Source organism: Rhopalosiphum maidis, chromosome 2 (assembly GCF_003676215.2).
Source record: "Rhopalosiphum maidis isolate BTI-1 chromosome 2, ASM367621v3, whole genome shotgun sequence".
In the NCBI taxonomy this organism is placed as follows: domain Eukaryota; kingdom Metazoa; phylum Arthropoda; class Insecta; order Hemiptera; family Aphididae; genus Rhopalosiphum; species Rhopalosiphum maidis.
Window position 1 is genome coordinate 43,669,515 of NC_040878.1, and position 25,571 is coordinate 43,695,085.

Sequence of the window (25,571 nt, forward strand, 5' to 3'; positions counted from 1 at the left end):
AATTAATTTATGTCAGATTCACTTGACAAAAGGTCATATGAGAAATACCAAATACGAAATATAATATATATATATATATGTATATATAATTCGTACATCATAATACATAATAATTAAATGTCGTGTTAATAATTATTAATTATTGTCGTTTGAATAAAGTACAAATTCATTGATTACACATAAAATAACTTTCATTAGACAGTTATTCATAAGACAATAACACTTCATCGATTTGGGTAATGTGATACAAACAATAAAACTAAAAAGCCAGTTAAAAATAAATATTTTATTTAACCAATGTGACATCAAGATGATCCATAACATCTAGAACATTATTATATAAAGTATTTCTAGACTCGTCTATTTTATTAAGTTAATTGAACAACCATTTGAAACTTTAAACATTGCACCTGCAGTTTACAACAATTATTTTAAAAGGTTGACAATATATATATATATAATATAAGTAAGTCTTTTTATCTAAACATTTTGATTGTATAATAATTATCATTATCTGAACGTCATATTATTCTTCATCACTTCAAAGCAAAGAAAAGAGTTCAACATCCATAAGCAATTGAAAGTACAATTTCGACTATACAATTATTTTGTACTTTTGCAAGTTCAAAGACATAAAAAAGGTCTTGAGGCATTTGAGTTGTTGTTCACTTAACATTGTATTAAAATTAATTGGTCTACAAATCAGTAATTATAAAAAAATAGAAATACAATTAAGCGTAAAAAAAGTTAGTTTAAAAAAATATCTGTTAGGTCTACTTTTAAAATTTCGGCAGACAACAATTTACCTATTTCCGTAAATGGATACAATTTTTAATTTTTGGTTTATTAGCCTACCTACACATAATGTGGTAAAATATTATTTTCATATTATGGCTGTATTTATTTTAAATGTTAATAATAATTATTAATTAAAATGTATCTTAATAATATTATTAATCACTAAATAAGTAACTGATGTTACAAGTGAATATTAACGTTTAAAGAAAAAAATATATTAATAAACATAAAATGATACATAAAAAGGATTGACAAAAGAACAAAAAAATTAAAATTAAAAATAAATTGGGTCGTTATTATAATAAACAAAACCAACCACAAATAATTATGGCGTATAAAAAACCTATTTATTTATTATTCAATGAATGCACATATTTTCTTGTAAAATATAAAATAAATTATTTATATATATATTTATAGATTAGTAAAAACAAAATAATTATTATTTCATTATTGTATCCATGCTAAATCATGATTTAAATTGTTTTATCTTAAATATTTTTATGACATAATTGTCGCACCTGTTTATTTATCCGCAGCCTTACAATATAACACACTTCCTCTTCTTAACTGGTTCAGGAGGCTCTAAAGCTGCAAGAATAGCTTCATCAAATACATTTTTTAGTCCTTTCTGTAAACAATAAAAGAAGATAAGTATTATCTTATGTTGTATTACAAAGGCATACAAAATTATAAATTAAAAAAGTACATCACACATTGCATATAGTAATATTATTTTTAGAGTGTAAAAATAACTAAAATTATAACATAAAAGAAATTAAATTACTGAGTTAGCTTTTTTATCATTAATAATTGAATCCCACAAGTGCTGCATATATCTATTTATTCTTATCATATATTTTACTTGGAATGTAAACAATTTTTTTATTTATAAGTTCCTTACAACTATTAGATTCTAAGGAATATTAAATGGGCAACTTCATAAGCATACACTATCAGTCATACTGTGTTAATGATAAATGATAATTAGATAAGTGTATGAGTATAATAAACGTACAGAGAACTATTTTACGCACATAATATCATCTCACACTCCTACATTTATTTCAAAAATGTATAAAATTATTCTGGGTTTTTTATTATTATTATTAAAAATGTTTAATTTTACTGAAATAAACTATTATAATTCTAATAATACTTATGTAATGATAACTCTAATTTTCATTCTAAAAAAAATTCTTATTTTCTGTAAGGAAACGATCAAAAAAAAACTTTTAAATTATTTTTGTTAATTAATAATCTTTTTTTATTATAATTAATAAGAGAATATTTTTTACAATATCTATTGGAATAGCTCATTAAGCAAATATTAATACTATACATTTTAGCTGAGAAATAATACAAGGAGGAAGGCGAACTTATGATGAACTAACTATTAGAGTTCCATACAGTGGATTTTTTTGGACACTATAAATAACGCTCTTTAAAAACAATTTTAAAATTATTATTTAAATTAATTACAATAGTTTTAAACAAACTAAAAATTGTATTATAAATGATAAGCTATATTATGTATATACCCAACTTTTATTTAAATTTGAATATGTAATATTTATTTGTTTTTATCTATAAATTGTATACACAAATAATAATTATTATTAATAAATAAAAATTCTAAATGATCAACTACATATATAAATAATCTTAATGCCCACTAAAAACTGAACATTTTCTAAATATCAAACATAATTTTGGGGACCAAATGAATCCACCATTCAGAAGTTTCACTGGTATTTCTTTTTACTATTATATTACACGTATAGCTAATTTCCATGAATCAAATTCCTATAAATATCAAAACTCCATTGTACTAACTTGTGTAAGTGCTGAGCATTCAACATATTTCACAGCTTTAAGTTCTTTAGCTAGCTTCTCTCCTTGTTCAAATGATATTGATTTTTGTTTATTTTTGGCTAGTTTCTCCACAGTTGTGGCATCTTCTCTAAGGTCTATTTGTGTGCCAACCAACAGGAATGGTGTTTTTTGACAGTGATGCGTTATCTCTGGAACCCACTAGAAAATACATATTGGTTATTATCAATTAACAACTTAGATGTATTAAGATGTTTCTTACTTTTTCTTTGACATTTTCAAATGAAGATGGTGAAACCACAGAGAAACAAACAAGAAACACATCAGTTTGTGGATAACTCAAAGGTCTGAGGCGATCATAATCTTCCTGACCTAATATTTATTGCATAAGCATAACCAATTAGAGTATGTAAAACTAAAAATTACTATTTCAATGTTTAAACATTTTTTACCTGCTGTATCAAATAAACCTAATGTGTATGGTTCCCCACCAATCATCACTGTCACTGCATAATTGTCGAAAACCTTAAACAAAAATGTAACATTATAACATATTTTATTCATAAGTAACTATACTGTTTGATACATGCACATATGATATCAAAATTATCTGTACAGATATTGAATTTGTCATTGTATGTGGGTTATATCATAGTATCATACCCAATGTGTATAAAATAAGATAATAATTGTTTGGGGACACACAGTTCTTTCTATTATGATTATATATTGTTATAAATATAAAAATATTCATGAAACATAAAATCCAATAAAAAAATGTATTAACAAAAGAAATTAACGTATGCATAAATAATATCAAATCAAACAACATATTAAGATAAAAAGTTTAAAGGTTATATAATCGTCGTAGTATATTAGATACCTACATAATGTCTAATTATGTATACAACAATACACATGTTATATACCTAATTAAAGGTACTAAGCAGTAGTTTATTTCTTTAAAATATTTATTTATCATATAATAACATTTAACTTACATTTAATTTAATTTACACTTATGGGAAGTAGATACCTAAACCTAAATAAAAATATATACAATTTGTCATATGTATAATATAATTTATAGGTACATTAATTATTGTTTGTTTTCATATTATTTATGTATGCTATCATTGCTACCTTAACTTAATATATACATAATACAATTAAATGTATATGTGCTTATTAAAAAAATAATGATAGATACATAAAAAACTAATACTTTGTTCACAATTTACTATTATTGTTTTTTGGTACCTACACAAATTAGTAGATTTACTATTTGAAATGAATTTGTTTTATATGTTTAAAGGAAATCTGAATTTTTTAATTTTTAAGCATACAATCAAACATAAAATAAAATTGTGGTTTCTATGAACTATATAGGTATATCCAAACATACATAATACAGTAGATTGATATTAAAGTAATCTGTACTTACAGTCGGTACATATTCTGAAGGAAATTTGTTTGTTGTGTACGATATGAGCAGACAAGTCTTACCGACAGCTCCATCACCAACAACAACGCATTTGATGGTCTGCATGTTGCCGCTATGAAAACACTCCTACGTGTACACTGAAATAAAACGAATATAATTACAACGGGCAATCGAACGCATAGTCGATGTGCACATCACACTCAACAACCGTACACTAACTGTAGGCACATTGAACGATGATAGAGAAAGAAATTATTGTAACTACTAGTATTCATTCTATGACTATTAACATAATTAGTATTTTCTTCGAATAGTCTCGGTTACCTGGTGAATAAGCGGCACAGAGCACTAGAGAAGTGTCCTCGCTGGTCGTCGTCGTAGTCGCAATCGAACTGTTGCAATCGCCTGCAGCGATCTCCAACCTGTGTACGGGTGTACCCGGCAGATCAACACGCGCAGACCGACGTCGGTAGAAAAAAATGGCAGAACGCAAGTGAACGAAAAATAAAAATAAAAACGAAAATATACAACAAAAACACAAAATCGTCTACGAGACGCACAAGTACTACGCTACATGTAATTCGGCTGGGCCGGCGCGTACTGCGGGTGTAGGTGGGTGGGGAGAGGACGAAATTGAAAAAAAAAAACACTGCGCACGTACAGAAAGACCGCTAAAAAAGACGGCAACAAATTTCGCGTATGCTTAAAAGCCAGTGGATCCTTTATGCTGAACTTGTACACTGGTGCTGTGTGCCGTGTGTGACGGAATAACAAAAAATTTCGGGCGTCAACACACACACACACACTCTGACAGTCTGACACACGCACACTCACACGCGCACGCACGCACGCAACCACATACGGGATACGGATGGAATCTCGTACCACGTTGCCGCACTGTGCGAGCCGTGGAGGTTGAGCTTCGTCGTCGTCGTCGTCGTCGTCGTAGTCGTCGTCGTTGTCGTCGGATCTGAGGTCTGAACGGGATAAACGATGTACCGGACAGTTCTCCCGGCGCAGAAGCGGTTGACGGAAATGATAACTGATAAGGACACGGCATGAATACATGATTATGATTTATGGCACATGCCGGTCGCAAAAGCAAATTAATATTTATTTGATATCAAGTATCAACACTGAGCATCTGTTGTATAATAGCAGCTAATGGTCTCTAGAATGTCGTGGACTATTCGACATTCGACCTTATCAGAAGTGAATTTTGACATTGAAAATAAATGAGTTTTGGGATGAGATTTAAAAAATCCTTATTTAAAAATTAATAATAATCGCGGACTATGTTAAGATATCTTAATCCGTGATTTTAATGGTAAAATATAATTTAAGGTAAAAATTAATATTATTATTATTAGGTATATAAAATATAAATAAATCAAAAAATTATGAATTTTCTATTTAGATATATGATTTGAGATAATAAACTTATTCGGAATTTGTACCTGTAGGCTTTTCTAACAGCATACTGAATAAAAGAAAATTCTAACGAATTTTCATTTTTTTGTATAGATATTATAGATTGTATTTCATATTATTATGACTTATGATTTAAACATATCTTTAATAACTTTTTTTTCTCACATTTATTTATTGTACATATTATTGTATAGATTGTAAATATTCAAATAAACGTTATTTTTAAAAATATTCATTATCATCGGCGTATACGGGGCTTAGCTATTTATTTTGTATATACTACTATTTAGCCCCCTATAAGGTTTTACCTTTTAGCCTCAATTAGCCTTTAAATCATTTGAAATTGGTTTTCTGGGAATCTAGCCCCTTTAACTATTAATCCTAGTTACGCCCATTTTCATGATAAAAAAAAGTGATTGATTCTAATTCAGATACTTTGAGAAAGTATTTAAAATACTATTTTCGGGAATATTTTTAATTTTTGTTTATGAATTAATAAAATTTAAAAGTATCATTCAAGTATAACTCATACAAAAGAGATTATTATTTATATATTGCCACATTCTAAGCTTACTAATTTGTTTAATGTTTATACTGAGGATTTTTTTTCTAACTACCTAAAAACATGCCCCATGCTAGAAAGAGAAACCTCTGAATAGCATAAATAATAATTTATAATATAATAATTTATATATATAAGAGTAGTATGTTCATAGAGCATTTTAACAGACAATCTTTAAAGTTTAAACGGGAATATTTCACTCAAAGCGATTTATTCAAACATATAATGTCAATAATTACTAATTACTATTTCTCAAAAACCATAATGAATGTTGACAGGCTGACAGCACCTTTTTACATGAAGATTAAAATTACTAGGTATTTCGACTAAAAATTTCATTCTCACACAAAAAAAATGTATTGTATTACAGTGTGACTAACATGTATCATAAATGTTAGACACACTGTAATTTTGTTTTTTTTATCAATTTAATAACAAAATAACTGTTTGAAATTTTAATTTTTTAAATTGATTTAGAACAAATGATATATATCGTATATAGTATTTGTTTAGAATATAAAAATAATATTTTTAATTTTAGTTTTTACTATTATATCAAATTTCTAATTTTAAAAATTCGGGAAGAGGTTACGGCCTTATAATCATAGATAAAAGATAAATTGCTTGTAATTAAATGTAAGGATATGCGTAGGGTGGATAAATTGGGGGGGGCTATAGCCCTCCTAGAGTTAGACATGTACCGACTTGTAGGGGGCTTTGCCGTCACACCCCCAAACCCGTGTACAGCTGCATATATACAACTTAAAATACAAATGACTTATAAACATTTTATTATTTTTTTAGTTTTAGTTCTCCAAACTAAGTAGCACTTATTTTTTAAATAATAGCAATATTATAGCTAGAGGTATCTAGATTCTGGTATTTAATTATAAATAGGTATTAAGTTAAATAATAAATTAATAAGTAATAACTTATGCTCGTGTCGTTCTTACAATATCCTCTTAAGTACTAGTTAATTGGATGACAATTAATAATATTTTGGAAGGCAAGATGATGAGAGAAGAAATTGTATGACCTAGTTAGTCTCCAGTCTGTATAATCAAAGATATAAGTCAGTCAATTCAGACGTATAACGTATTAGAAATGTAAAATGTACACTATAAAAGTATAAAAATGTATAGTATTTATATTATTTCTCCCTAAAACTACCACTCACGTTATAGCCTATAGGGAATTTCTAATGTAAAACTCCTATTCGATGTTTTCTTTTTCAGCAACTCACATTATATTACCACTCATTTGCTTATTGTACCATGAGTCCATGAATATAATTGTAAATCTTAACGAAAATAAACATTTAAATAAAACCTACAGAGTACAGATAACACATGGCATTTGAATATTTGATTTATTTTAATTTTTTTTTTTAGTAAAAGCAATAGCTAAGAATTATATTATTTAAGTACCTACCTATACAGATATGCTTGATATACAATCTATTATTTTTAATCACCACTCAAACACTCACTTTTTGTAGAGTTAGTTCTAGTCATTTGTTTTCGACACTAAATAGTAAATAGTAAATATTCGTAACACCTTTAACACTTAGTTTATCATTGTATTAAATTATTAATATGTTAATTAATAAATTAATATTGCGTGGAAATAAAAAGATGGTATGAAAATTGTTGAGCTAAAAAAACTGGTAAACTTGCAAGTTGCAGGCTGTAATGTTGCCAATGATCTTAAACAAAAAAAATATATATTCTTAAATATCATTTGTTAGTTAGGTACAAATATTTTTTATAAATTATGTTTTTATCTTCATATCATTAATAAATTGTAAATTTAAAACTTGTATATCATAAATTATTTTTGAAAGCATTATTAGTAAAAATAAATATTTTCATCTCACGATAGTGTTACATAATGCAGTAAGATGAATCGAACTTAGTAACGCAATAAAAAAATATAGAAAATACATATTTTACTTAAATGGTAAATTTGAAAATTTAAAAAATTAGGAAGTCAAATATTTTTGTAAGCTAGCGGTAGAGATAGGTGTTGGATATTTTGTACGTTACGGTCTGATTATACCATAGTCCGCTTCTGATCCGTTTATTTATTAACAATATAAACTATGTGCAGAATTGAATGGATAGATGAAAATTATAATTACTATATAATACAGATTACAGAATGATCTGTAGATAACACGCACCAATATTTTCTTTAATTATACATTTATTAAAATTATGATTTCTACCATAGTTGAATATCCACAATATTTTTTTAATACTTTAATAATAATACTTTCGATTTTTAATACTACCAATTATATGAGTTATATCATTTAAAAAGTATCCCTATGCCGATAAAAATTTTTTTTTTCAAACAATGAGTGTTCTTTTTTTTATTACCGATTCATTATTTCGATCTTCTAATCTAAGCAAATGGTTTTTTGTAATTTTTGATGTAGGTACATAAATTAAATTTTGAAATAACAATTTCTGAGTCATTAAATTATATTGTCTAAAGATAATAACCAATGCTAATATGTTCAAAATACGTTATAATGGATTGAAAAATTATAACTATTTTTTATATTTTATGTTAAAAACTTAAAACTATGCCATCGCCCATCAATTGCCGCTCATATATCAGCCATTAATAGATTGTAATTGATAAATAATCAAAATATGTATTATACATTAAACACAAAGTTTGCGTTTTACAATATATCAAAATTGTAACTATTATTCTTAATTAACAATTATTTTACTGTTTCGTGTTAAATAATAAATAAAAGGTATTGATGATTATCTTGACTAATGTTATATAATATGAACCTACCTGTATAATTTACAATAGGTATATTATTTATCTAAAAATTTGACATTGGCAATTAATTCAAATGAATATTTAATTTACCTTTATAGTAAAATATTTACAAATAAAATTTGGTACATTCCAGATAAATTAGTTATATATAAAATATGATATTGAACAATTGAACTATTGACTATTGTTATGAATTATTGAGATTTTCACTATTTTTCATTTGTCTACATGACTACATTCCACAAGAACTGTTTTACTACTTATGTAATCATATTATGAGTATGTATTATTTATATAGACCTATGAGCATATTATTGACCTATTAGGGACAAGGGCTATAAGTTTCATATTTTAATTTGATTGAATGTTTTGGTAAAAAAGTTATTTACTTAATTATTTTAAAAAAATCAAAGATAGCTAGTTTGTAAAGTTTATTTTCTGAAAATTTCGACGTTTTAACATTTTATGTTCATTAACATCATGATTTTTAAAATTTTTCTATTATTATATGGGCACTAGTTCATAGGCCACGTGTTTGATAACACTTATTTGGTATTAAATAATTCACAATTTCTTACGAAACTAGAAAAAAATATTAAAAACCACTATGTTAATAAAATAAAGTATTGAAACGTCAACATTTTTAGAAAAAATAAACTCTACAAAATGGCTATCTTTGATTTTTTTAAACTTTTTTACCAAAACATTAAAATTAAATTAAAATATGCAATACTTGAAGTCCTTGTTCTTGTGAGTCTTATAAAAAAAAAAAAAATAGAATTATGATATTTTCATTATTTCAGGAGATAACGCAATAGGTAAATCTTTATGGGACATTCTTATTGCAATTAATATATGGGCAATTTAATTGAGACATTGGGCACTTCGATCCTCAGCCCATGAAATATCATAGGGTGTGCCTGGGCACAGTACTGTGTACATTCTATATGCATACCTATGAGGCTATGAGTATTAAGAAATAAAACTTTAAAATGTTTTGGAGATCAACATTATATCAAATCATTTAATTATTGATAGGTAGTAAATATTAAATGATGAATTACTAAATAACTATTTTTTTTTATTTCATAAATAACAATTTATATACAGTATAAAAATATAGTTAATAATTGTAAATTTGTTCATTTCTTTTTTTAATTTGAAACAATCAACTGACTAATTACAATACAATACAAGTATTTTCGATGGTTCGCTTATGCGTGTAGTTGCTATATAGAAAAGAGTTGGTAAAGGAATAAGTAACAATAAAGCATAGTCAACTGGTGGATTTTCCAACTGAGTTATGGCTACAATACCAAATCCATGACTGACCCAATGAACAGCTACGATAAGTATGTTTCTTGGTACACATACAGTGTTCACAATCAAATATTTTGCAGACTGTTAAATTGAACATGACATTATTTACTATTTTAATAAAACAGTTAATATATAATACCTGATTTATTTCTGTAGCAAAATGAATTGCGCTTGATATTACAGAAACAACAATTACAATATAAGGAAACGTGATGTCTATTAAAAAAAAAAATATAGACATTAATTTAATTAACAAATATTTAAAATTAACTTCTAAAAATACTTACAAACAATGCCTCCTAAGAATGCATGAATTATAGCTGCTATGGGAAAGAAATATAATCCAGCATATATAGTTTTTAAATAGGCCCCTCTGTTAAGATTAAAATAAGCAGAGAGCAAAGGACGTATCGTAAGTAAAACAATTATACAAGCCAAATAAAAAATAAAAATCATGGAATATCTGAAAATTGATCACCAAAAATAAAAATATGTTAGATTACACATTACGATGAATATGTTAATAAATTTATGTAATATCATTAATAATAAATATGTATAATAATTTCTAATCAATGATATAAAATATTAATAAAACATACAATGGATACACGGCTTCTTGAGTACATCTTAATGATTCACGGTAATCCGGTGTTGGATTATACAAAACTGTGTACCAATCAGATAGCCACTGTGTACGACACGATCGAATCCATAGTTGGCCAATAGGATCTACAACTAGGACTGCTAAAGCCGCTGCAATAAATATTTCCAATATTGCAGATATATTTAAGATAATTTTCGTTTTTGTTTTTTTCTGAGAATTTCCACTGTAATTAAAATATAATAATTTGTAAGGCAGTCAAAATATAATTTATTAGGAGGAATACAATTATTAAAAGTATTACAATTAAAACCATCTTATAAAACAAAACAAAAATTACAAAAATTAATACCTTTTTCCTTTGAAAGCCCATACTATTGATGACAAAGACAGATCTATGTACACAGCATGAAATAATAAAGGCACAGTCGCCATGAATAAGAGATACATGTAATCATATGATGATGGTGAATCTGTGCATGGTTGACAAATATGAAATGAATTTACTTTTGTACCAGATGGGCATGAACCACAATCACTTGTACGTCCATTACCCAAATCTCTTCGACCACAATAGTAACCTGGACATCTCAGTTCGAGTATATGATCAATATTGTTATGATTCTAATAATAATACAAAATCAAAACCCATTAACTATTAATACATGTTTCACAAAAAAATCTCACATATTATTATAATATATAACTATAGATTTAACTCACATTAAGAAAATGTTGATAATAATCTCCCATTACAGCTGGCCAGAGTGAACACAAATTTTATATGATTATGTTATACCTGAGAGCATAAATATTAACAATGACATTAAAATAAATAGGTGATGAGATATTTTAAGCAATATAATGTTTAGAGGAGTGGGGGCTATATAAATCAAAAAATTATTTATTTAAAAATGATTCCGATTATAGATAATTATATTATTATAGGATTTCTTGAACTGGTATTTACTGTAACATGATTAATAGCAGTCCAATAATTGGTAAATGTATGGTCGAGGAAAAAATAGCAACACAGTGTTAAAATATAAAATAAATTTGTCTAATACTCACATCAAGCTATATAAATGTATTAGTTGTGTACTAAATATTCAGCTGTGTATCAGCACAAACCATCATTCATCCTAAAAAGCTTTATTGTCGGCCGTCATAGTGTATACTTTGTTTCAAAATAACAACGTTCAGAACAGTAGAACACTATTAAATGTTTTTAAAAGTGCTGGTGGGCAGTAGCCACAAAAGTCGAAACAGTATATTAAAATATAAAATGTTGACTAAATAAATTATTTACATAGTACTAATATTTTATTTTATTATAATTATTTACTTATTATTAAAATAATTTTGATCACAGTTCTATCCTCAATCGTGATTTTGATTGATGAAATATTTGAATCAGTGATTTTGATTACATAGAATTTTATGATAATAACAAAATGTTGATAAGATTATCTGTGGTATTAGTGTACAGTACAGTTGTACCACAGAACAATGTTGTACAAAGTTAGTGATTAGTCTATTATTATATACTTGTTATATCAATATGTAAATGTATGTTAAGCTTAATACATTACACATAACATGTTCAACTTACACTGAGCTATAGTCCTTTACTTTTTAAGCTAAAAAAAATTTCTCAGAGAAAATGTCATATAATTTGTAAATAGATAAATGCTATTTACTGCAGAAATATAATTCTGAGATGTATTCATACTATTATACCAAATTATTTTTCTTAGATTTTTGTAGATAGATATTTTTGACATGAACATATCAATATACTAACTTTAACTCGGGATTAACTATAAGTACAGAATACAATTTTTAATTAGACATTATTTAGGCTTATATGTCGAAATAAAGTATAACATTAAGAGTCAAGTGTCATGAATGACGAATGTTATATTCTTAATAACATTAAATAATAAATAATAAAAATATAATAATTCCAGTTTATTACAGATTGAATATAATTAGACAAAAAATTTTCTAGATGCTTGTTACAAAGAAAATATTAGAGTTTTGTAATACTATTAAATTCATCTAGTCCTTTTTGTAGGAAAGTTATGTTATATCATATACAAATATGTATATTATCATGTATAAAAAAATGTATATTTACATGCCTAATTTATAGAGCAACTAAATACAACAAAATAACATTTATATGTTATATTACAAAATAAAATAAATTATAGTCCAGGTAAGGACGAGGAATCAGAATTAACAAAACTGTCAAGATTGTCAAGTATATCATAGTTGATTTTTGATGATAGTTTTTTCTTTTTCAAAACTCGTTCCACAGCTTCAGCTGCCGTCTTTGCTGGTGTTCGTAATGAGTTTTTGGCTTTTTTTTCTTTAGCTCTAATAACCTTTGGATTCTTTGCTCTTTCTTCTCTACTCAATTGCATTTTTCTGAAAGCAGTACCATGCATTTTCATCCACATGTTTCTCTTGATTTGATGGCTTTCCTTAGATAAAATATAAGAATCTATTTCGTCTTCATCTATTACAACATCACACAATGAATCCTCTTCGTCATCATCTTCATAAGACCGTTTATTTTCAGATAAACCCATAATTTCTAACGAAGGCCCTACATTGACAGGTTTACAACTACTTCCAGGTTCGGGGGGTGCTGCTGCTGCAATTTCTACCAAGTTGACACCTAAAACTGTAGTATTTTTTTTCTTACTCAGTTCTTTTTCAATTGCAGTTTTTACTTCATCAATCACTTTTTCACTATCATTTGCTTCAAAAAACTTATCTATGCGCTCCTTATCTCTAGCACGAGCTACCCGATAGGATGGAGGATCGTGAGTTTCTTCTAAGTCAACAGTCATAAATTCTTCTATTGACAACATACTGGAAGGTGTGTCTTTAAACTCCAGTAACCGTTTCTTCAAAGTGGCATGATGGCAATGAACAACTTTAATAATGTCATCAGTAGTACGGTTAAAATCATGCATACGCCCTGAAATCAATAAAGCTGCACCACATAAACTAGATGGTCTTCTACCTAAAATATGAAACAAGAGTTTAGACATATCACATATGCATAATATATTAATATATAATTGGCCTTAAGAATAAATTTACCTGTATGAATTGAATCCCTCATCATTCTTTGCAGTAATCGCATTGCTGTTGTATACACAATATGGGTCTTATCACCAAAATCTAGAGAATTAACAAAACGCATGAGGAAAATACTGGGATCAAGACTAGGCACAGTCAGAGTCAATGTTTGCATCATTCTCAGGTATGTCTTTCCTAGTTCAAATGCATTAACTTCACTAGCATCAGCTACATCTAAAAGCATGTGCATGGTGCCTTCCATACGGCACGCTATGTATACAGATGCTGCATAGATCAGAGCATTCTTTCTTCCTCGCGTAAAGTGTCTTTTCAATGCCATATTGTAATAGACGCAAGCGTTTTCCAAAGTTTGAGGACTAAGATTAAGACTGTTGCTTAATACTTGTATACCACGCCTAGCTTTGGCTTGAGTCATTTCTCGAGATGGTTGCTTCATGCCATGGTGGAAAGCGCTACCAAAGTTGTGAAAGTTAGCAGCTTGAGAATCAGATGATAAAAACTGTCCAACAGCACGGGATCCATGGTCAGTTTCTTCGAATTGGACTTCAGAGACAATATGTGATTCGTCCATAACTCCACCACAATCCATGCATACTGTAGGTCCATCACTGGAATCCAGGTTCAGAGAACCACAGTCTGAACACTTCATGATTGCTGCTTTAAATCTAATTATTAAAAACATTATATGAATAATTGTTAGTAAACAACATAAAATATAATTAAAAAATAATTTGATGCAAACAAACAAAATGATCCATGTAAATAAGTAATCTATCTACTATTATTTGTTTTCAACAAAACATTAACCAGGGAAGACTGCAGGTTCAAACTTTGAGTATAAAATAATCAATTTGACAATTAAACAATATATCATTGATGAAAATAAAAATCAACACTAGAAAAATTAAAAACATGTGATTTAATACTTATGAATTGTGATGAAAACAAATGTGTACCTAGAGTAGGTGTAGAAATAAGATAAAACCAATCCGATTGAGGATCAGGACTACACTTAGATTATAAAATTTAAAGATCATTGATGAAAGTGACGAGGACTAAACTTAAACAGTCAATTCATCAACATACCATAGTATACCCAGTAAACACATGCGAGACTAATTGGTATGAATATCAAATCTATTTGAAAACCAATTGATGAAAGGTTATAAATATATTATTTATTTTTATTATTATAAAGTGTTATGTCTCATGTCAATAACCCTGCACACGTACAAGGTACTAAAATATGAAATAACACACGTCACATGTTCGTGGCGTAAGCCGAACTCAAAACTTTCATATCAAAGATATTAACAAACTATAAAAATTTAAAATTCATAAGACTACAATCCAACGTTCCAACCATCCAGGTCAAGTGTGGGGATTGGAAGAATATAAAAACTAAACAGAATTACTTACTAGTTTCGCGTTCTATATTACGTAAAATCACACTGCACTAACCACTGCCAAGACGCCTCCATAAAATGGAGATTAGGCAGACAGCCGAACGGGGAGTACTAAGTAGTAACTATGAAGTGAATTTTCACTGGCTAGTGTTGCGCTAAGCCACTGCTGAGTGGTGATTGCTGTCGACTGATCAGCCGATGTCGAAAGTATTAATATCGGAAATTGTCTACCGCATAATCTATTCTGTGATATTACGTGTTTACGTTCAGCAGCTGCTCACTGTATACGGGGCTAATATTATTTATTTATTTTTGTATTTATTTCTTATACCATAGGTCTTATCTGCGTTATCAACTTTTGAGCGGGAAAAACGTGGTATTCCAATTCCAAACAAATTGAAAATATTATGTTGTTAATATTTAATATTATAATATATACCTATTATATTAGATTAATATTAATATAAGTATAAATATTTTTAAATTATTACACATAATACACCATTATGCAGCATCGTGCTTCTTAAAGTAGTTCAATTTTAATCTTTATCCGTGGTTCCGTATTTCTATTATTCTGAATTCCCTAATTCGAATTTGAATTTGAAAAAACTAACAAATAGTATTAAGGTAATGTTGAATATTATATTTTAATACAATATTTATTAATTAATCGTTATTTAAAAGTCATTAAAATTTAATTAACGTTCATTTTACATTTATTAATTGGTAGCAGGTTATTATAATTTATTGATAGAGTATAATATTACCTATGCGATGAAATTGTTATATATTGTGTTGTATTGAAGTTGAATGTGAAAATAAAATGTGCGGCCGAACTGCTTGGTGAGTAACTTACCTTTATAATTTTTATTTACAAATGTAGAATGGTTTATGACATCATTACATAAAATATATTTACTTAACATAATTAATTCAAATCGGTGTCTAGAATATTATTTATGATTTAATTTTTCATAAATTTAATTTTCATTGGTTTAAGCGCTGGATGCTGACTATTAACTTATTAACAATAATTTGATCTTCTTGACTTATGTGTTATGTGTTATGACAAACTGTACCATAATCATCTGTGTGTTTTTTTAGTAACTTAAAATGTGAAACTTATTGCAAAGCAACGAGCTATAAAGATCGTAAAGACACATTGTATCGTCAACCAGAATGGCATGATGAAATGAATGATAACTTTAAATTTAAACAATCCAACAACATAGCACCTACTGATGTAACTCCTATTCTTGTTTCTGGCGAAGAATTTGTTGGCTACCCTTCTAGGATATTGACACCCATGATATGGGGTATGATACCTCCCTGGCATAAGGTAAATATAAAACTATTAGTAATCATAAAAATTAATGATTATATTGTATTTGCAATTTTATTTTAAATATTAAACTAAGAAAATTTGTTTAGGGAAATTTCAACAACCATGGATTAAGTACAAATAATTGTCGAATAGAAAATGTAACAACTTCAAAACTTTACAGTGAACCATTGACTAAAGGAAGAAGATGTGTTGTAATTTGTGAAGGTTTCTACGAATGGAAAACAACTGAAGGACCCGGAAAGAAAAAGCCTTACTTTATATACATGCCCCAGAAAAATGGAGTTAGTATTTAATAGAAGTAACAGCTTTTTTGTATTTAATCAAAAATCAATTATGAACAAATAATGTACTCAAAAAGTCATAAATTCTTAACTTTGAATTGTAATGATTTATGCCATTTGTAATTTAGTAGTATAATAATAGTCAGATCAAATATAAATTAATAACATTTATCTACAAGAAGTTAAGAATAATTTGTTCAGCTAAAAATGTAACATTTAAATCTAAATATTTTGTTCTTTTGCTCTCTTCTTTATATATTTACTACAGGAATAAACTATAGCCAAAATAATTTAGTAGATGGGGTTAAATGAGTATTATCTCATAAAATTGATTTTTGACTCAAATTGAATTAATTTGTTTTACAATTTATTAATATTTCATGAATTATACCATATGCTTATACTAAAAATACTCTGTTTTAAACGATATACCCTTTGTTTGGTATAAATAACATAAATGAAACTTAATGTTATAAAAATATATTTATCAAGGTTTCAGTTTATGATACAAATGCTTGGGAATCAGCTCAGTGGTCAGAACAAAATGGTTGGTGTGGACCATCTCTACTACAATTAGCTGGTATTTACAATAAATGGAATTCATCCGATGGGGATGTTTATAGCTATTCAGTTATCACAATGGAATCAAGCAAGTCATTTTCACAACTTCATCACAGAATTCCTGCAGTCTTAGAGAATGAACAACTTATAGAGGTTAATCTACGTAAATCTTATTTAAATAAGAAATTTTACTTTGTTTAAATTTTTTTAAACTTATTTTAACTACTTAGGACTGGTTAGATACTAGAAGGGTGTCTGCAAGTCAAGCCATCTCTATGCTTCGTCCTACTGATAATCTGACCTGGTATGAAGTGTCAAGCATAGTCAACAACTCGCGTAACAAAAGTGAAGATTGTAATAAACCTACATCAAAAATGTATGTATATCGTTAGTTAGATGATTTAATTATTTGTTAATTATGGTTTTAGTCTAAATTTATGTTTTATTATTTAAATTATTTTTTTTTTCAATATAATACCATTGATTAAATATACATATATTTTATCAATGCTAATACTAGGTTATATTATTATAATATATTGACTAAAAATACAAGCTAAATACCAGTTACAATATTATGTCCAATGTCATTATACTAGGCAGACCATAATATTTCTAGTTATTTTGTATGTATTAGTTTTTTTAAATAGTGTATACCGTAATGCAGCTGTTTTATAACACAACCTATAGATATAATAATAGTATAATTCATATCATACGTGCTCAACTATAGTTACTATAGTTTATAGGTAACTGATTGTAATGGTTGTAACGTTGGTTAAAGATTATTTAATTTTGGTGCACATATTAATAACCACATATAATGTTTTGACAAGTAATTATAAAATCAAACAATAAAATATTGTACTGGGATACATAACATTAACAAAAACTAACATAATATTCTGCTAATAATACTTCAAAAAATTATTCACTGGGATGTAATTATAATGTAATATGTAAAATAATGAAAAAGGTTAGTTAAGAAGTGAAGCATTATGATGTGAGCATTAGAACTAATGTAATGACAGATTGAATTAATTTCTGCTTAAACAACCAATTGTTTTGATTTCTATACCATTTTAACTTAACTTGTATATTTTAAAAATGTTATCAATTAAATAATTTTAGATTCATTATTTATTTACAGAGTTAACAAAAGCAGCACTTTTATGACATCTTGGTTAACAGGAAAAAATAAAAAAAGTGATAGTAATGATGAAGATCAAATGAGGAAAAAACCTAAAAATTAATTACTCGTTATCATACAATTTTAATTGATGTATACAACATAATATATTATTTATAACTATTATAAGAATAATATTTTCAAAATAAAAGATTTAATATTTGATTCATTTAAAAAAAAAAATTGTAGATGAGCATAATGCAACTGTTATTTAATAAGTTGATAATAATTACATTTCTACTACCCAAATTATAACTATTGACCAAGTAATTGTTTATAAGCTCAAAAAATCAATGTTTAGTTCATATTTTAGTTTTCACCATACAACCAAGAATCACTGGACCTTGACCATGATACCACTTCTTTCTCCGAAAACCACAAAGCAATTTCTTTGTTGGCTGATTCTACAGCATCTGAACCATGAATTATGTTGCTAATAATAATATTGAAAAGTTTAAAATTATTATTAATAAAAATTGTTATAGATTTAAGAAATATTTACCGGCCAACTTGGATACATAAATCACCTCTAATTGTACCAGGATTTGAGTTTTTTGGGTCAGTTGCACCAAGAATGAAACGTCCAGTTTTAACAACATCCAATCCTTCCCAAACCTTAAGACAATATAATTATTTTATTATTTTTATTCAAGGAAACAACATTGTATTTAATAACCATTGGCACTACAGGTCCAGAAGCCATATACTTGACAAGGCCAGGGAAAAATGGTCTGCTTGATAAATCAGCATAGTGTTTTGATAATAATTCTTCAGATGCCTGAAATAAATAATAAGTAACTTGATTTAAAATTTAATCAAATTGTTATTTAAAAATATTAATTTTAACCTTGTATAATATGTTATATGTTATATTTTTTTTATTTTTCAGGATAAAATATACAAAATTAATGTTCTTAACACAAAAAAAGTCAAGCAATTCAAAAGTTATTTTTGGCTACCTCAGACTACTATTATTAATTTAATTTTTCATATTCTTTATAAAAACCAAAAGTATAAAGTATTGCCAAAAAATAAATACTTATGTAAAATAATTTTAAAAAAATATTAGTTTTATGTTACAAATTTAAAATTTTACATATATACTATTTACTATTATATTATTTTTATTCCCGAGTTTGAACTTAATAAAACTATTACTAAAACATTAACATTTAACTTATTTGTTCATCAAATGAAATATTAAAAGTTAAAATACCATAACATTTGTATGCACAACTGCACAATGTGTATAAGTAGTACAGTAGAGCGTCAATTATCTACACCCATGGTTCCAATTAATGTGAATAAGTGACACTCAATTGTATTTGTTTATTATTTAGTTTCAAATTTACTTTCAAGCATTTAATGGTTATTGTCTACTTAAAAGTTATAAATATGGTTATTTAAGAATTAGGAGTACTTACCCACATAAATTTCATTGCAACCAATTTGAATCCTTTTTCTTCAAAACGTTTGATTATCTTACCAACCAGGCCGCGTTGAACACCATCCGGCTTAACCATGATGAATGTACGTTCTGAATAAGCATCTCCGCTCATTTTTCTATATAATTAGCAAACACAATCTGCAAAAACAAACAAAAATAGCAATATTTTACTTTATTACTATTACACGACTGATGTAGTCACGAAAAGCGTAATGAACGTAGTAACGTACTAGGAAAACTTTACACTATTGTCTATTATTATTATCATTATCATTATTATTATCATTACACGTGGGCGTTGGCTGACTCAAGTCTCAAACAGCGTAACGCCGTTGTTTAGAGTGATAGATTATAAAGGAATTAGGGAAATATATTGCCATGAAAGTATGAAACAGTATACAACTATACAAGTATTTTTTAATAACTAACATTTTTAATATTTAAAGTTAATACGACAAGTTGACTGATGACCATTAATTTCACGAAATACCCAGTTCTTTAGAGAGTTTATAGATAGGTTGCAGGTCAATCCTCTACTTTTGCCAAAAGCAAAAAAAAAAATTATGTTTGATTTAAATTTTGAAATTATACGAATGGTACGAATATAAATGTTATTTTTATTCGTGGTTCATAAGAACAATTTTTTTATTTAGCTTATCAGGTCCAATACTGAAATTTTAAGCTACATATATTATTGTTTATTTATAGTCGACATTTAAAAAAAACAAAGCATCAAAAATGTGTGTTTGATTTTATTTTTGTTTTGGTATTGTTTTATTGACAATATTTTATAATACTCGTATGTAATATTTTTTTGTATTAAAAGTTGGAATATTCAGAGGAAAAAAAATAAAATACTTATAGACTATAGTACACACTAAACACAACCAGATTTTTCTTCGAAGGAAAGATGAATTAAAAAATACAAGAATAGCGTAATTTTACATATAATATGACAAAATTATAAAGTATTCATTAGTTCATAAAAAATAGATATAATTAGTTAAAAATAATATTATTTTGAAATGAAAAAACAAATTTAGAACAACGTGTAATAGACAATAGTCTATGATTAATGAGTTATAACTTGTAAGTACCTATTATAATACTTATCCAAATTTCGATTTTTATGTATCAAAACTCTTAAAAAATACTCTGTATCAGAATATAAAATTAAAAATATATGTTCATTCAAAAAAGTAAAAAACTTAAAATTATCAGTTAAAAAACAACTCTTTAATGGTAAGTTGTACAATTTTTAGATTCACTACCAGCACTACCACTACATTTAATTTCTATATTCTATAATTCTATATAATATTTAATAATTCCTTTAATGGTCAATACGACACGTTTTTATGCCTACAAATTACAAGCCTGTGTTTTTAACAATATCAACATATTTTGCGCAATGAGTGGTACTCACCAAAAAACTAGAAAACTCGTACGAATATAGTCAATAATAAGTCGGGCGATCGATAAAGAGGTAGTGAGGTCGTCAGCGAGTATTGAACTAAACTGTATAAATTAATGACTTGAGTCTTCAGAGTGCCTCTGCCTCAACTAGTGAACTAGGCACTAGTGACTAGCGAGTAGCGAATATACCAGTCAAATCAAAACCAATGACATGAAATGTATAAATTCCGAAACGACAAAGCTCTCCCAAACGGATTGGCAACGATAAACGGACCAATCAGCGAACAGTGGTTGCTAATTGCTATACAAACAAAACGATCGTTATAGTCGGTAATTTACTGACGCTGTGAAAAGCCACAATATAAAGAACAAGGTTTATGATTGGATTTTTTTTACGGTCATAATCTTCGGTAAAAATGTGACGTACTAATGGTGCTTAATAATAATTGAATAACTATAATAATATGATAATATATTATTAATATGGGTAAGCAAGTGACGTATTGTGCAGACTTGAACGTAATTGAACCAATGCGATTATAGTATGTTATTTATATCATGAGTAACAATAAGTTATATCTTATATTTCAAAAGATATATTAATAGATTGTTATTATAGTGGGAGGTGGCCAAGAGAGATCTCCTGAACTACGATAACAACAATTTTTTATACCTACTCAAGAGTACGGTTTGAGATAAATACCCTACCGTTGAAACCAACAATTCTACTATAAAAATGTCCAATCAATGTCGTATTTTGACAAATAGGTATACCTAAAAAGTATTCACATTAATACAATATATTTAATTTATTATAAAATTAGTTATAAGAATATTGGTTACTTTTCGGTTATTGAAATTTGGTTAGATTAAGTTTAACACACATCATTTATGCATATAATTATTCCAGTCTACTGTAGTATCACCTCAAATATTAAGACATTATAAGTATTGTTGTATACACCATCTTATAGAAATCAGTTTCTCTGCCAAACAATTCATAAAGTATAATGCGCAAATAAAGGAAATACGAATGTTAATCTTTTTGAGACAGAATTTAATTGTACCTACATTTCCAAAAAACAATTTTTATTCATTTGGGAGACGGCAGTAAATTGAATTGTGAGAATGTTATCTACAATTTCCATGGACAAACCTACGTAATAACACTAATAACGCATATATTTACGTAATCACGATAACCGAAAATAGTAATAGGTAAATAAAAAGTTACAATTTATTGATTAAACAAAAAAGTACTATCAGTATTCAGTAGTCATATTATACAATTATACCGTAATAATGCAAAATTTAAAAAGGCTTTATTAGTGCTCTTAGCGGACAGTGTGCACGTCGTGACTAGGTCAATGAAACTAGTTCTAAGTACGTATAATAGATAGCACTTCTGAAACAACTCAGATTTGAGGAATTGTACTTTTCCGGATATTTTGATTTTTGGAGACTTGACAGAAAAAATTAGGACTTCTGAATAGGTATATTAGTAATATTAACTAAATTATATATTTCTAGCTTCTACCATTTATGGACTTGTGTCTTAAAAAAGAAAAAAACTAAAGTATATCTCTTGTATAAGTTTGACGTGTATCTAAACCCAAAGCTCCCTCCCCCGTAAATATTTACTAGATCCGCGCCTGATTTAAGTGAGAATACAATAGAACCATTAGAATATACATGCCAAAGACCAATTATACTAAATCAAACAACCAATATTATTTTATAGATATATATCTACAGTGAAACCTCTTAATAGCGGAACCTCTAAGTCATTGAAATTTTGTCCATTATTCGGAGGTGTCCGTTATTCAGAGGGTGTAATTATCTACTATACGGAGGTTTTTCTATTGAAAAGTTGTGAAAATATCCTCGTTCCCAAAAAAACGTCCGTTATTGGGAGGTGTCCGTTAGAGGAAGTTTCACAGTATATAGTTGAGTAAAATAATATAAAAGACATTTTTGGGTTGGTTTAAGATCTCTATAGTTGGTGGAGATTGTAATACTGTGTATAATACTATAATATGATAATAACGGGTATTTCATAAGTCCACGAAAAAAATGCGATGCCCAAACAAAATTAACAAATCTTAAAATCAGACGGATAACTGATGACAACATAAAAAAACAATAAAAATCAGTGCTGCCATAAAAACAGAAAAAAATACAACTCATTTAAATTCTATGCATGTTTATGAAACATCTAGACACACAAAAAAAAAAAAACCACTAATTTTAAACATACTTCAATTCTGTGATATGAGATAGGTCTATGGTGGTAATTGTACTGTCTTTAATTGTGGTTATGTCTTGTAATTTTTTAATCCACCTATATATCAGCAGCTGTATATTATTGTCGTGAATCTAACACTGAACAGCAGTTTGCACGCATCAACAACGAAATTGGCGCTTAGTTTAAAGATTCATAAAAATTAAGGGTGGTGTAACATCAAAAAAAAGACGACTGTATCAAAATACGGACGTATTTCGCGGGTGTACAACCTGTTATAGCAGAAATATTTGAATTGTTGTTTGGCTCTGTAGCTCTTTATACTGCCAGAGTAGCGCCGTGTAGGAACGATATGAATTACTTTTTAAATGAGGAAAATAATGGTTCAAAATGTCCAAATTCTATTTTATGTGATGACCGTAAGGATTTTAAAAAAAAAAATTTGGCTCAAAGTACCACGTAGTAGGTCCTAAACCTGAATGGGTCGATTGTATAAAAAACAAATTGAGAAATACTTCACTACCTGTACTTCACCTGAAGAAATAGTCTTCGATATAGCCAAATACTCAAGCTATGCCATAGAAGTAGAATAGAGAAATATTTATGAAAAAAATTATATTGACTGTATAGATTCTAAGCATGAAAAATTCAAAGACAATTTAAAAAGCAAAAGTATTATGTTTTAAAGACAATGAATCTTTTCTTAGCACCGATTATTGGTTTAAATTAATTTTTAAGATAATTATTTTTCATCAAAATTTGACAAATGAAAATAATTACAAAAAGCTAACTGATAAGTATGGCTTATTTATAAGTGAGAAAAATAAAGATGTAAACACTAATGTAATCAATAACGAAAAAACAGCAACGTTTTTAGACTCATTGGATATCTGTTATTCAAAGTCAGATATAAATGATCTTAACGAAAGAAGATACGCAATATTTGGAAATAATTTTGCAGATTATGAATTAAGAAATAAAAAATAGAAGACTGTATACTACAAAATTTAGAAATTAAGTTTTTTTTAATGTGTATATTTGTATTATAAATTTAAAATCATAAGTATTGCATGTTTTTAACGATGTTTTTTTTATGTTATTCCATTCCATCTATATTTATAGAATTACAAAATTATAGGCTTTTGAAACATAATAACAATAACATATTATATAATATTGTCAACTACACTACATTATATAAAATATTTTATTTTTATTTGTTTTCACTCAATTCAGTGATTTTATAAACATAGAAGTGATGGTTAAATAACGAATTCCCGAACAAAAGTCCTATGAAAAAAGTCTCAAATTTAATAATCATCCTTATTTGTACAATATACATACGTAAAAAGTTGGAAAAACGTATTTTTCCGGAAGCATAAATACTTAGAAATAATTTTTCTTACTGTATTATAATCGTACGATTGTTATACTCTTTAAGAGCGTGTCAACGCAATTATTTTATAGTGAAAAAAACATATTAGTATTGCTTCATATTTTTCGACTTACAAATAATCTAAGAAATAAACATAAACACTACATTATTTCACGCTGCTAATTTTTAATATTTTAAATGTATAAATATAAAAATCTCCCCATAGAAATACTATGGACAATTTATTGTATTTATAATAATATGGAAAAAGACTCCAATATTGAGGTACCATTTAAATTAAATTTCACGACTATTCAATAATCGTTCGTGGTAATGATATGATACCACTTGTTAATTACTTATAGAATACTTTTGAATATATTTTTTTAATATGTCAT

General features: G+C 27.3%; 5 protein-coding genes across 7 annotated transcripts; 1 reads left to right on the forward strand and 4 right to left on the reverse strand.

Moving 5' to 3' along the window:
* Window positions 1–271: 271 nt before the first annotated feature.
* On the reverse strand, window positions 272–4,909 carry LOC113552383 (cdc42 homolog). The gene is made up of 7 exons (XM_026955259.1): window positions 4,400–4,909; window positions 4,076–4,212; window positions 3,084–3,156; window positions 2,894–3,003; window positions 2,635–2,832; window positions 1,320–1,429; window positions 272–695 (listed from the first exon to the last, which is right to left on the reverse strand). The coding sequence occupies exons 2-6, from the start codon at window positions 4,178–4,180 to the stop codon at window positions 1,340–1,342; spliced, it is 576 nt and encodes a 191-aa protein (XP_026811060.1). The 5' UTR covers window positions 4,181–4,212; window positions 4,400–4,909; the 3' UTR covers window positions 272–695; window positions 1,320–1,339.
* Window positions 4,910–9,992: 5,083 nt separating this feature from the next.
* Window positions 9,993–12,177, reverse strand: LOC113553783 (JNK1/MAPK8-associated membrane protein). The gene is made up of 7 exons (XM_026957305.1): window positions 11,866–12,177; window positions 11,518–11,593; window positions 11,147–11,418; window positions 10,793–11,020; window positions 10,478–10,653; window positions 10,330–10,406; window positions 9,993–10,271 (listed from the first exon to the last, which is right to left on the reverse strand). The coding sequence occupies exons 2-7, from the start codon at window positions 11,545–11,547 to the stop codon at window positions 10,047–10,049; spliced, it is 1,008 nt and encodes a 335-aa protein (XP_026813106.1). The 5' UTR covers window positions 11,548–11,593; window positions 11,866–12,177; the 3' UTR covers window positions 9,993–10,046.
* Window positions 12,178–12,969: 792 nt separating this feature from the next.
* Window positions 12,970–15,573, reverse strand: LOC113552786 (transcription factor IIIB 90 kDa subunit). Of its 2 annotated transcripts, XM_026955713.1 has the most exons (3): window positions 15,331–15,573; window positions 13,912–14,576; window positions 13,005–13,831 (listed from the first exon to the last, which is right to left on the reverse strand). In XM_026955713.1, exons 2-3 carry the CDS (start codon window positions 14,558–14,560, stop codon window positions 13,005–13,007), a joined length of 1,476 nt encoding a protein of 491 aa, XP_026811514.1. In that variant the 5' UTR covers window positions 14,561–14,576; window positions 15,331–15,573. The 2 variants fall into 2 exon arrangements, with proteins under 2 accessions (XP_026811515.1, XP_026811514.1); XM_026955714.1 differs by lacking the exon at window positions 15,331–15,573 and having other exon boundaries at window positions 12,970–13,831; window positions 13,912–14,560.
* A 532-nt stretch (window positions 15,574–16,105) lies between these two features.
* On the forward strand, window positions 16,106–18,861 carry LOC113551409 (embryonic stem cell-specific 5-hydroxymethylcytosine-binding protein). The gene is made up of 6 exons (XM_026953640.1): window positions 16,106–16,160; window positions 16,422–16,656; window positions 16,749–16,943; window positions 17,436–17,657; window positions 17,735–17,880; window positions 18,655–18,861. Exons 1-6 carry the CDS (start codon window positions 16,141–16,143, stop codon window positions 18,755–18,757), a joined length of 921 nt encoding a protein of 306 aa, XP_026809441.1. The 5' UTR covers window positions 16,106–16,140; the 3' UTR covers window positions 18,758–18,861.
* Window positions 18,761–21,765, reverse strand: LOC113551410 (nucleoside diphosphate kinase). 2 transcript variants are annotated; one of them, XM_026953641.1, is made up of 5 exons: window positions 21,567–21,765; window positions 20,118–20,278; window positions 19,370–19,471; window positions 19,196–19,308; window positions 18,761–19,126 (listed from the first exon to the last, which is right to left on the reverse strand). In XM_026953641.1, the coding sequence occupies exons 2-5, from the start codon at window positions 20,250–20,252 to the stop codon at window positions 19,003–19,005; spliced, it is 474 nt and encodes a 157-aa protein (XP_026809442.1). In that variant the 5' UTR covers window positions 20,253–20,278; window positions 21,567–21,765; the 3' UTR covers window positions 18,761–19,002. The 2 variants fall into 2 exon arrangements, with proteins under 2 accessions (XP_026809442.1, XP_026809443.1); XM_026953642.1 differs by lacking the exon at window positions 21,567–21,765 and having other exon boundaries at window positions 20,118–20,378.
* Between the last annotated feature and the right edge of the window lie 3,806 nt (window positions 21,766–25,571).